This window comes from Myotis myotis, unplaced genomic scaffold, assembly GCF_014108235.1.
Source record: "Myotis myotis isolate mMyoMyo1 unplaced genomic scaffold, mMyoMyo1.p scaffold_m19_p_12, whole genome shotgun sequence".
NCBI lineage: Eukaryota > Metazoa > Chordata > Mammalia > Chiroptera > Vespertilionidae > Myotis > Myotis myotis.
The window spans coordinates 7,531,049-7,545,519 of NW_023416316.1; the positions used below are offsets into that span (position 1 = coordinate 7,531,049).

Consider the following 14,471-nt stretch of genomic DNA (forward strand, 5'->3'; position numbering starts at 1 on the left):
AGAGCAGAAGAAAGCCTTGCCGGTGTCTGCTGGACTGAGGGGCGTGGGCCCAGGCGTGCAGGGAGAGGCAGGCCGTGCTCGCTTGCATGTGAAGCCTTTATAAGCTTGCATTTATTACTTCTTGCTCACCATTAAAATCAAATGTACTCGGTGCTTTTGTATTCAGTACACATTTAACCCTGCCGACTTAGATTTCTCAGGTTTTAAATCCGGTGGGGAATTGGCTGGTTTCCCAACTTTCCCCTCAAGTCCCCCTTGAACAGAGCTCAAAATCCCTGTTTAGCATTTTCTCCCCTGGCGCTGCTGGGATCCTTACACGGGTGGGGCCATCGCTGTTGTGTGTGCTTGCGGTTTCTTCCCTCATCCCCAGCCCCCTCCCTTCCTAAGCACCCCAGAAAGACGACGTGATCGCTGAAATATGACGGGCCAGTCCTGTTACTTGGGCTTAATTAAACCATTTTGTCTCTGTGTGTCTGCCTGGTCGCAGCTCTAACAGTGGGTCTGCGGCCGTGTGTGTGTGTGTGTGTGTGTGTGTGTGTGTGTGTGTGGTTGGTGCCTGTGTCTTCGCCTCTTATGTGTATTTGCGAGACGTGTGCATGTTGGCATCTCGAGGCCTCTGCATGTCCCTGGATGGTTGTCTGTGAGTGTGATTCTGTGTCTGGCTTTGTCCACACCAATCAGGTGTGTGTGACTCTGGGTGTGTCTGTAACGATGCGATGCAGGCGACTGACTGTCCCCGGGCCTGTTGTGCCTTTCTCTCCCTCCCCTGCCTTCCCGGCCTCCCTGCTCTCCACCCCCTCCCTCTCCCGCTCTGTCTGTTTTATCATCCCTAATGAAGCAGTCTCCTCCATCGATCCTGCTGATTGCCAACCCATTCCTTTTGTTTGTTGGCGCGGAGCCATTCAGCGGCACTCTGACAGCTCAGCTCGTCTAATTAGCTCTGTTGTTCTTTTTCCCCATGTTTCACCACGTTGCAAGTTCAGTTGAGGTTGCCACAAACTTAATCCCCCCATTTCAGCCACAAGTTCACATTCCTAACCCGCCTTTATTGTAGCAAGGAGCAGCCATGTGCAAGGACAGGCTGATAGGCCTTAGTGTCTGCCCTTTCCTGAAACCCCCACCGCTGGCCCGGGGCAGGGCAGAGCGGCTCCATTGCCCCCACAGCACACGCCTTTGTGGTGAGAAGTCCGGGGGAGCATTCCAGCCAGGTGATCCTGTTTACCAGCTGCCTCTGGCTCTGGTCCGGGAAACCAGTTCACGGTCAGAATGGGTGGGGGTGTCTCCACCCGTGCATCCAGCAAATGGTGCCTGGGTGTCTGCCTTGAGGCCGCACTTCCTAATAACAGTGATAGCAACCGCGACGGTGTTGTGCACGTCTTAGGTTCCAAGCAGCAGCATTCATTTGTTTCGTGAAATCTTGCTGAGTGACTCCTTGAATACCAGACACTGAGCAGGACGCTAGGCGAGGGTAAGGCCATCACAAATCAAACCTTCTAATTCAGAGACACCCCACTCGGCTTCCTTTTGTTATTGACAAGCTCACAGAGAAGCAAGATGAGCATTTATGGAGCTCCACTGTGTGCCATGCTAGCGCTGTCCCACGTCATTTCAGTGGGTCGTCACGGCAGCCCCACAGAGGAAGACAGCAAGTTTGATGGGAAGCATTTGGCTTTTCTGGCCACATCTCTGAGTTGCCAGAGGAGGCTGAGATCAGACTGGCCAGTCCAGAGGAAAAACTGGTTTGATCAGATTGCAGACCTGGGGGCTTGATCAGACTCCATAACGACTTGTCTTTTATGCAGTCAGCTTCATCTGTGTTCCTAAGCCATTGTGCTGTGTCACCCACAAATTGTGTGGGAGTGGGGTTCAGAGAAGGGGGGAGGCAGGAATGGAGCATGAGTGCTCCCCTTCCCTGTCCTGTCTGAGAACCTCAGCCATCGTGGTGCCTCCTACTTGGTCCCTCAGCTGCAGAGAGAGAGCAAGCCTCCAGCACCGGACTCAGTCCTGGTTGTTGGCAACGAAACTCACAGGTAGACTTGCTTAGCTGAGCTCCCTTCGGGCCCACTCTGGCACTGGAAATGTCCAGAGGTGACAGTGCCAAATTTAAAGCCATGTAATGTTGATGAGACTAAGTGAGTATCCTTCTAGGGGCACTCAGACATTCGCAGCCTAACGCCCATCACAGGCTCCACGCGGGGAGAGGGTGTTTTTTTCTATTGTCCTCATCTTGGCTTTCAGAGGCAGCAGACCAGGAAAAAATAATAATAAAGAAAAAAAAGAAAGAAGAAAACTATCTTGCCACTGCAGCCCACAGTGGACCAGGAAGCTGCATGCTTCACTGTCAAGCACACCCACCCCGCCCCTCGGCGTGGTAGCCCTGGGGTGTGCGGCCCTGCTCAGGGCACTGCTCCGGATGCCCTGGGCAGTACTCTCCAATGCCATGTTTTGCTTTCTTCCCGCTCCCATTTACAGAGGAAAATAGGCGTCCTGTAATTCAGTTATAAAAAGAACAAGATAAGCACCAGGTGAACCCTGAAAACAAAGTCTGAGTTACACTTTGGGGTTCTCCCAGAGTGGGTTCTGGGTTCTGAAAGGAGGCAAGTGGGGCCGTATCAGCATGAGGGCCCCTGTTCTTGTTCTGGGTCCTGTGTAGACCGACCCTCACTGCACCCTCACGGCAGCCCTGGGAGGAGGCAGGGGACCCACCCCGACCTGCGGATAAGGAAACCAAGCTCTCAGAAGAGCCTTTCCCGACTGACGGGCCACGGGATTCCAGCTCAGGTGTGGCGGTGTTTTCGTGACAAGCAGAGCTTTTGTAGCTCATACCGTAAAGATTCCCTCGACATTTATTTTGGGGCCGCTTATCTGAAACTTCAGGATGTTCCCGTGTGGCTCTTCCAACTCACTGCTTCTTGGGGGTTCTCCCCTGTGTCCACTCCAGGTGCGCCCTCCCCGTCCACATGTCGTCAAGAGACCGAAGAGCAACATCGCAGTGGAAGGCCGGAGGCCGTCCGTCCCGAGCCAGGAGCAGTGAGTACCCAAGGCTCCCGCCCCTCTGTCTGCAGGAGCCCAGCGGCCGCGCCACAGCCCTCGCCTTCGGGAGGCTGCCCTGGAGCAGGAGCGGGTGTCTCACAAGAGGTTCAGGAGCAGGATTTGGTCTCGGTGTCTGTTTCTGCTGGCAGTTGTCACACCAGTGGGGCGGCCTCAGAGGCCAAAGAGCCAGCCACCTGGGCTGGGTTTTGACCGGTGATGCCCACAGGGACAGGCTCAGGAGAAGGTTCCAGGCCTTTTCTGATGTTGAAGATGTAGGGTCAAGAGGAGAGAGTTAGGAACCTGGTCAAAAGTGACTTAATGAGGGCCTCTAGCCTCCTAGACCTGGGGCACTTGAGGGCTCTGGAGCCCAGATTCATACACAGGACTGTCCTCCCCACTGCCCCACCCCCACTTTGCTCACCTGTGCCATAGCTTGTATGTTGTCTCAGCTTTGCTTTAGCACCTCCCCTTGGGCCCAGAGGTCTTCAGGGCAGGCACTAGCATAGGACCCACATTGGAGTCACTTGCTGGTAGATGGTCGGTAGATGAGGTAAATGATGAGGCAGGTATCCAAGCAGTGACCAGAGCTGCCTGGGTGGGTGAGGCTTAAACTTCACAACTCCCAGCTGGAGAAGAGACCACTACTTCCATCAGAGGGGTGCACTGCTCCCATCAGAGGGTGCACTGCTCCCATCAGAGGGTGCACTGCTTCCCTTGGTCCCCAAGTGCACAGCCCCTGGGGCCCTGCCCAGACAGCTGAGCTGCTACACACTGGCTTCCCGTGATTCCTTGAGAAAGTACATGAGTCCATCTTGGTCAGGGGATTTGGGAAACCAAAAACATTGCCTCAAGGACCCTGAAGTCCCTTGGGTGCAGAGGGGAACACTCCTCATGTCTGCTCTCCTCTCAGAAGAGTTCTTGGGGGAGAAGTTTAGGGAGAGGCGGGCCCCGGCCAAAACACGGAGCCAAAGGGAAGAAAGGACTCTGAAGCGCCAAGCTGTGGCCGAGCCCAGGTTACAATGCACTTCCCTCCTCCAGGATTCTCTCTTTGCGACTCCGTGTTGGTTGAGACTGTGTGTCCTATAGAACCAGCCTACCCAGGCAGCCTCAGCCCTTGCCCAGCAGGCTGTAGGAGACAGAGAGAGTCAGAGTCTGCCTGCCTGTCTTAGAAGATGCTTGGTTGTGCACAATTTGGAAGAGAGGACTCCTGAAGTTGGGTGTAGGCTTAACTTTTGCTCTGACAATATAGGACGGTGGGAATAATTGAGGAATAGGTTCCTGGCCATGACTGGCGTGGATTATGATTGCCCCCTTGTGGAGAAAATGCTGCATGGCATCAGAGTTCCTCAGACCCTAAAGATTTCTCTTAGGGGGATGAAATCACTTTTCTTTAAAGCCACCACTTTACATCTGGGCCAAATCTTTTAGCCACTGCACTGCGGTACAGGGCCATGGGCCTGTAGATATTGAAGTGTGAACCCAGAATATCCCTGCCTCGCACAGAGCCACCCTGGGCCTACATTACTGCACGTTCTGCAGGCAAGCATGACCCACCTTGTGGCCAGGTTCCCGGTTAAAGGTTGGCTTCCTAGTCGCCTCTGTTCTAATGGTGATGGGATGCCTCTAGTGTGTGCCAAAGAGCCCGTGTCTGGTAATCCCATCCTCCTGGTTATGCCCAGAACCGTGCTGATAGCGCTTTTTGTTTCTTTTTGCAACATGCCTGTTTTAGATTTCTGTTCAGGAAACATGAAAGGAACCACTGGTGGCATGGGGGCTGGCTTAGTGGGTTGGCAAACCTGCAGCGATAAAAATCAAATGACGGGTTCTCTGTGGCCACACATCACAGATAAAGAGGTACACTTTGGGACGTCGTTCCAAGAGTTTCTGTTCACATTTTTTAGTCATGGGGTGGGGTGCTCTCCCATAATGCCAGTGGTGTTGCTGGTGCAGCCGGGTGTTTTCCTGCGTCTCTTCCCATGCTGCCCCCCTCCCCCGCCTCGCTCCTCCACTTCCACATGCCCTGTCACAACAGCACTTGGATGTGTTTTTCTCAACTGTCATCGGCTCCAGCTGGCAAGACCAAGTTCTTAAAACACAGGAAGCATCCAGCGGAAAATATTTTAATAAAACAGACTCCTCATAAAATATTGTTCTAGGGAGGAAAGAGCCCAGCTCCCCCAATCTGTCAGCATTGTGCTGGGAGACACGAGCAGACAAGCCAGCAGGCAGGAGCCGTTCCTAATGGGCCTTTGTTGCGGATGGTTCCATGTTGGGCACACGGATCAGTGCCTGGCCCTTTAATCCGGCCTGGATTTTCTTGAATCATGGATGGTTGTCTCTACCAGGAACATCTAAGTGCATCAGAAATGTAGAGGATTTGGGCAACAGAAAGAGATACGGGATCTTTGAAGTGGAGGGAGGGATTCCATCCTCCTGACTTCTTGCCCCAGCTCTCACTTCCAAATAGCATATTGAGTAATCAACGTTGTGGACAGTGAGATGGAGCTGATTAAGACGAAAACGGTCTCCACAGCCCCCTGCAGCAAGCTGCTCGCGCCTGGAACTCATCAAGGCCCGTAGCATCGGCCGCCAGCTCGCGGCCAGTCCATCACTGAAGCCGTTTCTCCCTTTCCAGATGATGTCCATCTGTCCACTCGGCTACCCGTTCGTTCAACAATATCTTTGAAAACCAACTAGATGTGAGCTGCTTAGGGTTTTGAAAAGAGGCCTTTAACGGATCTCCATGCTAATTCTTGTTGACTTGAATTCCCAAAATGAATTTTTTTCCTCTGTTGAATTTTCTTCCTGAACCGATAGTAGGTGCCCTGGCCCCTTAAAACCATTTGATGGCGATTGGGAGAACACTTCAGAAAGACTTCTGGGAAAAGCTTACCCTCTGTTTTCCAGTTAACATTAGCTAATTAATAGTCAGTGACTATTTCTCCCAAGAACTCGTAGCTACTCCCAGTATCCAGGACGGCTGATGGGCTGCCCGGAACACTCCTTAGGGGAAGAGTTGGTGTTGGCAGGGATCGGGCCGCAGGGCTGGGTCAGAGGCCGGTTAGCAGCAAGTACAGCCGTGCTCCCAACTGTTCTGGGCCTCTTAGGCTGGTGTTGGTTTCTCCTTCACAGAATGGGGACTCGAGCTCAGAAAGTGTACTTGACCCGTGTCCCAGGGTCATCCAGGTCGAAAGTGGCAGGGCCAGGGCTCCGTTGCCGCTTGACTTCATTCTCTCAGTTATACTCTGTTGTCAGTCTGCTTTGCCTAGGCAGCTCCAGGCGCTAAAATGACTTGTCCCCATACCACCCTTCCATTCTGGCTCCCTGGAGTTGGGAACCGGAGCTGTTCAGTCATCTTCCTGCCAAAGAAGCAGTGTCCACTGGAGCCTGAGTGTCTCCACCTGGGCCGGAACGAGAAGCAACACTGACTGGCCATCACTTAATACTGTGAAGGGAGGAGTGGCTTTCCCCTTTAGCAGATGGAGAGCTGAGGCTCCGAGGGAGACTTCCAGTAACTTGCCCAAGGCCTCCAGGCTTGAAAATGGCAGGATCTGCTGTCTGAGGACAGAGGCCTCGCCCTTTCTTCTGCACCATCCAGGCTTTCTGTTAAGAACCCAATCTGCTCAGGCTGGTGTGCTCAATGGTTAGAGTGTTGGCCCTTGCACCAAAGGGTCATGGGTTTGATTCCCAGTCAAGGGCACATACCTGGGTTGCAGGTTCTATCCCCGACCCAGTCAGGGCACGTGCAGGAGGCAACCAATCAATGTGTCTGTCTCAATCGATTTCTCGCTCTCTCCCCTCCCTCCCTTCCACTCTCTCTAAAAATCAGTGGGGAAAAAAATATCCTCAGGTCAGGGTTAACAACAACAAAAAATGAACCTAATATGACTGCTCTGCTCTGAGTGGTGAGGACAGTGGCAGCCACAGGGGACACTGTGAGGTTCACAGCTCCCCACCTGTTAAGAGGTGGGCCTTGGTGGTTTCAGCCGCAGTGTGTGTGGCTACCAGGCCCCAACTTATTTTCCTTTTGGCCTGTCAGTTATAAGGGGATTGACCTTCAAGCTTGCAGCTCAGAAGGAGCCGAGAGCAACCTCTTAAAGGCAGCACTACGCTCAGTACGGCCCGCCCCTCAGGACCACACACAGAGGCCAGAGGCAGGGAGTGACCTGGTCCCCAGTGCCTCTCTGCCAGGATACCCGTCCTTCATTCACTGCAGGAGGGGACGGGCAGCAGCCCTCACAGAGTTGCTGTGAGAACAGAAGGAGATTGTTACATATAGGCTTTGCCTCCCTTAATCTTCATAACAACCCAGAAGGGTCGGTGGTCTTCTGAGTCGTAATGGCTAAAGGGCTTGGGTCCATGAGCATCGGATCCGAGATGCCCCCAGTCCTGGCCAACTGCAGAGCCTGGGCACTTCCGGCTGCACACCGTGTCTCACCTCTAACGGTGACACAGAACACCCTCCAGTCCCACAAGTCTTGACTGGCTGCATGCCGGTTGTTTGAAGTCTCATTGCACTAACTAAGAGCAGTCCAGATTCAGCCACCAAATGCTCACGAGCCATGGCCCTGCACCCCTCGGCCAGATCCATGCAAAATCTGTTCTTTCCAAATGATTTTATTTACTCGTAAAAATAACCCAATAGCCTTATGGACAATCTGGAAGTTATGGAAAAGACCAATTCACTCTGAATCCCACCACTTCAACCCCTTAGCAGCATTCCTGCAGACTCCTGGCGTTCCTTTTGCCGTGTCTGTGCAGACCTGCGGCTTCCCTGAGGAGCCCATCCTGGGCACTGGCCCCACGCCCTGTAGCCCCCGCTGCTGGTGACTGGAAGATCCCGTCGCGCGGATGTGCGTGGCCTACCTCACCACGCCCCTCGGGCTGGGTCTGCAGACTGTCCCAGCTTTTCACCAATATGTAAAACGCCAGAGTGAGGTCCTGTTCTCCAAGCGTTTCCTCACTTTACATCATTATGAGAAACAGAATGATTGACAGCTACCATTAACTGAGAACCACATGTAAGCACTTCACATACTCTGTTCCATTGAGTCCTCACGAGAAATCTAGGGGGGTAGGGGGTGAGGAGTATCATTAGTTCTGGTTTATAGAAGAGGTAACCAAGACCCTGAGAGGTTGTCACTGCCCTGGGTTGCACAGCTAGTTAGCGGCAGAGCTGAGCTTTAGAAGTGTCTCTTTAACGCCAGAATCCGTATCCTAAACCAGTTAGGCAGATTTCTGCTCTGTGTTGCTAAGTAATTTTCTAAAAGACTCGTGCCACTTTACACTCCCCCCAGAACTGTGGGCTCCCTGAGAATCTGGGCCTGGGGACCCAGAGGACTGTGTGGCTGGTGCTAGAAACCCTTCCAGCCAAGGAGAAATGCTGCAGGTTGTGCTGGCTGGACAGACAGTCTGTCCACCGAGCGGCCAGTCCACGCTGCACAGGAATGGAGATCTGAACTGCACTGCGCGACCCCAGCACCCAAAGGCCCGGGAGGTTACATCAGGTCAGAAGAGCTGCCAGGAACAGTTGGTGAGCGCTCTGCCCTGGGGCCGGCCTCAGAACCCTGCCGTATCCGTGCAGGCCAGTTGCACACACGCCCTGGCAGGAGGTAATGTGATATGTGCTGCTGCACACGGTCCCCTCAGGACCCGGGCCCAGCACGGCCCCGAGCAGCCTCAGTGTGGATCACGACCAGTGACAGGCGTGGAACTCCTTCCCTCCTACCTGGCCCAGAGCCGCCCTGGGTGTGGTCACTGAGCTCTGCTGGGCGGTAGCCTGGAGCACGAGTGGGGCTTTGCCTTCTGACAAACCTGGGTCAGACCTGGGCACGTCTCTGCCCCCTGGTGTTAAAGACCATGCCTGTTAGCATCCCAAGAAACAGGACTCAGGAGCCACACTAACGTCCTAAGTCAGCCAGTCTCCCTCCTGCCACCTCCTGCAGCCACTGCTGCAGCCTCAACAATCCGACCTCCCCCCACACCTGCCCCCCCACACCCACAATTCCCCGGGCTTCCCCTGTGTAGCACTGACCTGCTGTGTTGTAGCTTTCACCTCACAGGCAGGTGTGCACACCTGGCAAAGCCGTGTGTCCTTCAACTCCAGGACCAGAGCCTGGCCCAGGCCTCTGCTCAGGGATGTTTACTGAATGAATGAACAAAGGAACCACTGAACACAGGTTGAAGCTTACAGCCCAGCACCCCGGAGGCAGGGGAGGGAGGCAGGGGAGGGGTATCGGTTAACAGCCACAGAGGTGTAAAGAGCACCTGCTCTGTGCCAGGCGTGATTAGCATGTGAATGTGAAGCCACCAGCACCTCCCTGCCCTGGCCTTCTCGGAGCCAGAAACTGCAATCAGCCCAGCAGCAAGGATTCAAGATGCCAGCTGGGTCCTGGGGCCCAGGGGGGAGGGGCAGCTGTCTGGGTACTACCCCCTGGCAGACTGCCAGGCCCCAGTTTCTGAATAGCCAAACACTGAGCAGAAGGCCACAGACCCAATTAGCAAGGCCAGGGGCTCCTGCCCTGACTCGGCCCCTCCTTCTCCAACAGTGGGTCCTGGGCCCCAGGGACAAAGACGAGCCAGGAGCCAGAAGCCAGACGTGCAGCCTGAGCCCAGACTGGAAAAGCAGGGAAGCGCCCCAGCCCAGGGAACACAGGCCACTGGGAGGCAAGGACCTTTCCCAGGAGCTGGCACCATCGGGGGAGTCAGTTCCAGCTGAAAACCAGGCCGTCAGGTGCCCCAGGAAAAGGGCTTCATCCTCAGGACACTATTGATGGCAGGCGCCTCTGAAAGGCTGTGCCCTCCCAGCCGAGCCCCCCCGTATTTGCCATGATGCCACAGCACCTTTTCCCACGGGCCTGTCTCAGGCCCAGCACTTTCATAGACATCGTCTTGCTCAGCCTCCCTCGCTCCCCAGAAATCTTCCCAGTGAAGGCAAAGGGAACCAAGGTTCTAACACCAAGTGGAATGACCTGGGTCTGCTGGGTTCCACATCCAAGTTCACTGCTTTCTCGCCTGACACCCCACCCCACCCCCCACCTCCACCACGGCTGTCAGAGGCTTCCGCAGAGTGGGGAACAGTTCCTCACAGTTTCCCTTCCAGGCAGGGAAAGTGCCCCGAGGTGTCCCCACCCATCTTCTCTGCACCAAAGAACCTGAGGGTGGGATAGTGAGGCAAAGCCCACATCCTGTGCATGGGCCTCTACCTGTGTGGGTATCCACCCGGTAGCCCAGGAAGGACTTCTCAGGGCATCTGGGGCATGGGTGTGGACATAGGAGATTGACACTAGTGATTTTTGTTAAAAGAAGGTAGGAAGGAAGGAACAGACAGGTTGATAAATAATTAAGTGGATGAGTGAACGAAGGTTGGAAAGGCTAAAGGGCACAGCCAACCCAAGAGAGAGATCAGGGCCCAGCCAGGAGGCCTCCCTGCTGCCTGCCCAACCCTCACATCACCCCTAGCCTCGCCCATGGCCTGCACCACCTGCTCCCTGCCAACCCCGCCCCACCCTCGCTCCCTGTGCCCACTCTTCCACAGGAACTCCTCTAGGCCATGTGCAGCCTCTGCCATGCTCACAATTAGAAGTCCAGCCCCCATGTCACCTCCCAAGTGAGCCAGGGACACCCCAACCACTGCCCTCTGGCAGAGCAGATCCCCATGGGGTGGGAAGGACCCAGTCTCACACTTAGACCAGCCCTCCTGACAGGAAGACACCCTCTCATTGGTGACTCTACAGCAGTTGGCCTCACATTATTGTTTTAAGTAGATATTTACAAATGAGTGTAAAGGTCCTGTGTCTAGCACATCTGTCTCCAGTTTCTCCTGAGTGCTGCCCTCGCCCTCACCCTGGGTCACATGAGGAATAGCCCCAGTGCAGTTCCCAGCTTCCTCCCGGGGTCCTGCACCGACCTCGCTTCCCCCAGAGACCCCTCTGGCTGGCTTCAGAGCCCTTGTCCGTCGTGTTAGCCTGTGTGCATGCTACGGTGTGGTCTGGAGCGTTGGCCCTGGGTCCTGGCGGTGGCGGGAAGGCACGGTAGGGTCCTCTCCTGCGTCTGCTGTGCTGTGACAGGCCAGTGGGGGCAATAACCTTACCTGGGAAGGTCTTTGAAGGCAGGGACCACCCTTTCCATCCTGGCACACCTGGACAAGAACCTGTGTGTTGGCAGGTGGGTAGTAATCGAATGTTCACTAGGCACCAGGTGATATGCAAAGACCTTTGCAAACATTTCATCCAGCTTTACGTAAAGAACACCAGGAGGGCTGTAGGCATCCCATTTTACAGATTGAGGCTCAGAGAATCCGATGACTTTCCCGAGGTCATCTGGCTGGGGCATGGGGGTATGGAAGGCTGGCTGGACAGACTGGGATCCACTGGCCTCGTCCTGGGGCCTGTCCCTGCTCGTCAGCCCCACCGGAGCCACGTGATCAGGGACACCAGCGGCCATGACACCTACGAAGTAGGGATCCTTTGTGCTGGAGTGAAATGATCCTTGAAGAAATGATCACCAGCTCCCTTCACTACCTCTGGAGACCAAGTCCTCGCTGATTTTTTCCCTTCTTTATCTCAAGTACATTTAAATGTCAATTAAATTTGAAATATCTACATTTGTCAGCATTTCATTTTGGGCCAGCGTGACGTGCTGCTGATTTGTCCACGCGATGTGACACATGAAAAAAACTCTCGAGATGCAGATCTTCCTCATTAAAAAATAAGCCCGTGCGATCCCGGCGCGGCAGAGAGCCACGGAGCACGTCCCCGCTTCCTGACGCCGTGTCTCTGACATGGTATTTAAAAAGGAACAGCCGCGCCTGTCACCACTGTCACATGCGCGCGCCAACCGGCGACACGTTAAACCAAACATTAGAAAGGGTTCGGGAAGTCATCTGCATGGGAGTCTGTGCCGAGACGGGGTAGGCAGAGGCGGGAGCCGCGTGGAGATGATGGGGTCTGGACAGTGATGGACAGCAGGCCTTTCTTTCCCGCCAAGACTCCGGCAGCCCTCGCTGGGTAGCCAGGCTCGCCATGACCTGCCTTCTCGCAGACAGCAATTTGTGTATAATAAAATCCAGGCAAGTGGTGGGTGGCAGACTGCAGGGTAGTAGCTGAATTGGGTTAATGAGGGAAGAGGTACACTTTTTCCCCCCCATATTCTGCCTTAAGCTAATAAAAAATTTAAACCTGGACATTTTCGACGGTTCATCCTTTATCTCTGACAAATATCTGACTGTATGTTTCATGGAAGAACATGAGCAGCTGAATTTAAATAGGTTTATTTTGAAATCTCACCTTTTTATTGAAAGCGGAAGGGGAAACACCCTGCGCTTTATTTCATTGTTTCAGATCCACGAGAGGAAAGAGGCAGGATGGCGAAGTGGTTCAGAGCCAGGGAAATGCAGAGTCCCGGGCCCTCCTTCAGCTGCTGTGTGACTCTGGGCAGGCAGCTCCCTCTCTCTGAGCCTTGGCTTCTTTATCTGCAAGATGAGGGCGCGATAGGAGTTCCTGAGCAGCTTCAGCAGCGCTTCGCTTGACGCCGTAAGCACTGCTGGTGTCCTCATCGCCCGCCCTGCGCCTGGACCTGGAAAGCTCTGCTCGGACCAGACCCCATGTCGAATTCTCATCTGAGAGCTCAGCAGTGATCAGGAGACACAGGGCCTCTTGTCGCAGCCACTGCCCAGCCAGCCTGGATGGCAGGAGAGCTGCTGGAGAGTGAGCTGGACATCGGGGCTCCCTCTCCCCCCTCACCCCAGCCCCGCTCCTGGACACACCAGTGTGGGCAGGCACAGGATTTTATCGGTGACGGATGAAGCCAAGGGTCCTTTGCTCTCACACGATTCCCAGCACTCCTGGCAGGTTTAGTGGCGTTTGGTTCGTGTGCCAAGCTGTGGCCTCTTTCTTGTCACTGCCGGGGAGGGGCGTGCGTGGATGGCTGTTGGAACGGCATTCAAGGTGGATTTGAGGGCCTCCCAGAAGCCTCGAGGTGCATCCCCTCCTACACCTACTGCCAGCCCGGCTGACAGAAAGGCGAGGGGGCTGGGCTGTAATCCCTGCTCATCACTTCTTGGCTGGGTCACTTGGCCACATCCCTCTCCTTTGCCAGTGACTCCAGTGCTCAGCTAGCACTGGGCCTGCTCACAGCCGGCACCCAGGCAGGGCCTCTTGGTTGGGCACATGGTTGGACAGATGGACAGATGGACTATGGCAGTCGCACTCTGTAAAGTCAGTATGTGGAGACCTTCCTGCTCCGTGTTGGGAGGGGTAGAAATGGCCTCTGTAAGCCCCTGGCACTGTGCCTACGTGTGGATGTTATGTGAAACCTTTTTCTGAGACTCCCACCTGCCCCACACCCCAAATGTGGTCCCAATCTATGGGTCTCAGCGTCTCAGAGGACGGATGGGGTGCTCATAGCGGGGACCCTTTTATTCAGCCACAGGCTGGTGAAAGGGACCATGCTGTGTTGGTGCTCCAGGAAAATGAGTGAAACGGGAGGGGGGGGGGCACCTTGTCTCCCTTGCACACTGGCTTCCATTCATTCAGTCCTAAACTCTGATGGTACTCATGCTGTGCCCCAGGTGGGGATAGAGAGTGAGCCAGGCCCTGCCCTTGAGCCAGAAATAGAATTGCAAGAGGTTCAGTGGCCTCCATGAAGCGGTGACACACGCAGCCCACGGAGAAGCTGACCATCGAGGGAGAAGACCACAGCGGGAGCTCCAGGAGGGCTGAGCGTACCATTGGGCTGAGTCTCCAGGAGCAGGCCGCACCCAGCAGACCAGGCAGGTGGCGTAGGGGAGGGCAGGAGGCCGCACAGGTGGGCAGGGCCAGCTCCATGTCTGCCCTGCGGGGAGCTCGCCTTGGCACTGCCACTCTGCAGCCCTCACTCCGCCCATCTATACGTCATCCACAAAGGCCTGGACGCTTTATCCCCAGTGCTTTACTCAGCGGGTTTACTCACCAATCAGCCCGTCACCAAGAAATTGCGGTTCAGAGCAGCAGATGCGCAGGCGTTGGGCAGGCGAGTGACAGGGCCGGGTTTGTGACCCAGAACAGGATTCCGGCGGCTGTGGAGAGTGGCCCTTCTCCGCGCCTTGTATGTCCCGGAGGACATGGAGGAGCAGCAGCCTTGTCCTGCAGTGAAACCTGCCTGCCCTCCTGAATCCGGGAAAGTGCCCGCCTGAGCCGACGCTCTCCCGTCCAGGAAGGGCCAAGGTGTATCCCTACTCCCTGGAGGCGACTGGGGAGGAGAGGAGAGGAGCGCTGTGGCTCACCCCCTCCCAGTGTGCACCCCGGCAAGTGGCTTCCCCTCTCTGCGCCTCGATCCGCACTTCAGTAGGAGGGACCGCTCTGCCTAGCTGACTTCCAGGGAGGAGCAGAGGACGCGGGGGCCAGGTGTGACAGCTGGGGGCAGCTCCCTGCTCCTTCTGAGAGAACCAGCGTGTTCCA

The 14,471-nt window shown here is 55.2% G+C and overlaps 1 protein-coding gene across 6 annotated transcripts in view; it reads left to right on the top strand.

Moving 5' to 3' along the window:
- Positions 1 to 14,471, top strand: part of DENND1A (DENN domain containing 1A) — a 465,276-nt gene that overhangs the window by 442,970 nt on the left and 7,835 nt on the right. For all 6 annotated transcript variants that reach the window (XM_036329707.1, XM_036329706.1, XM_036329703.1 and 3 more), the window contains one exon: positions 2,942 to 3,030. In XM_036329707.1, the coding sequence (XP_036185600.1) occupies positions 2,942 to 3,030 (89 nt within the window). The remainder of the gene's footprint in view (positions 1 to 2,941; positions 3,031 to 14,471) is intronic.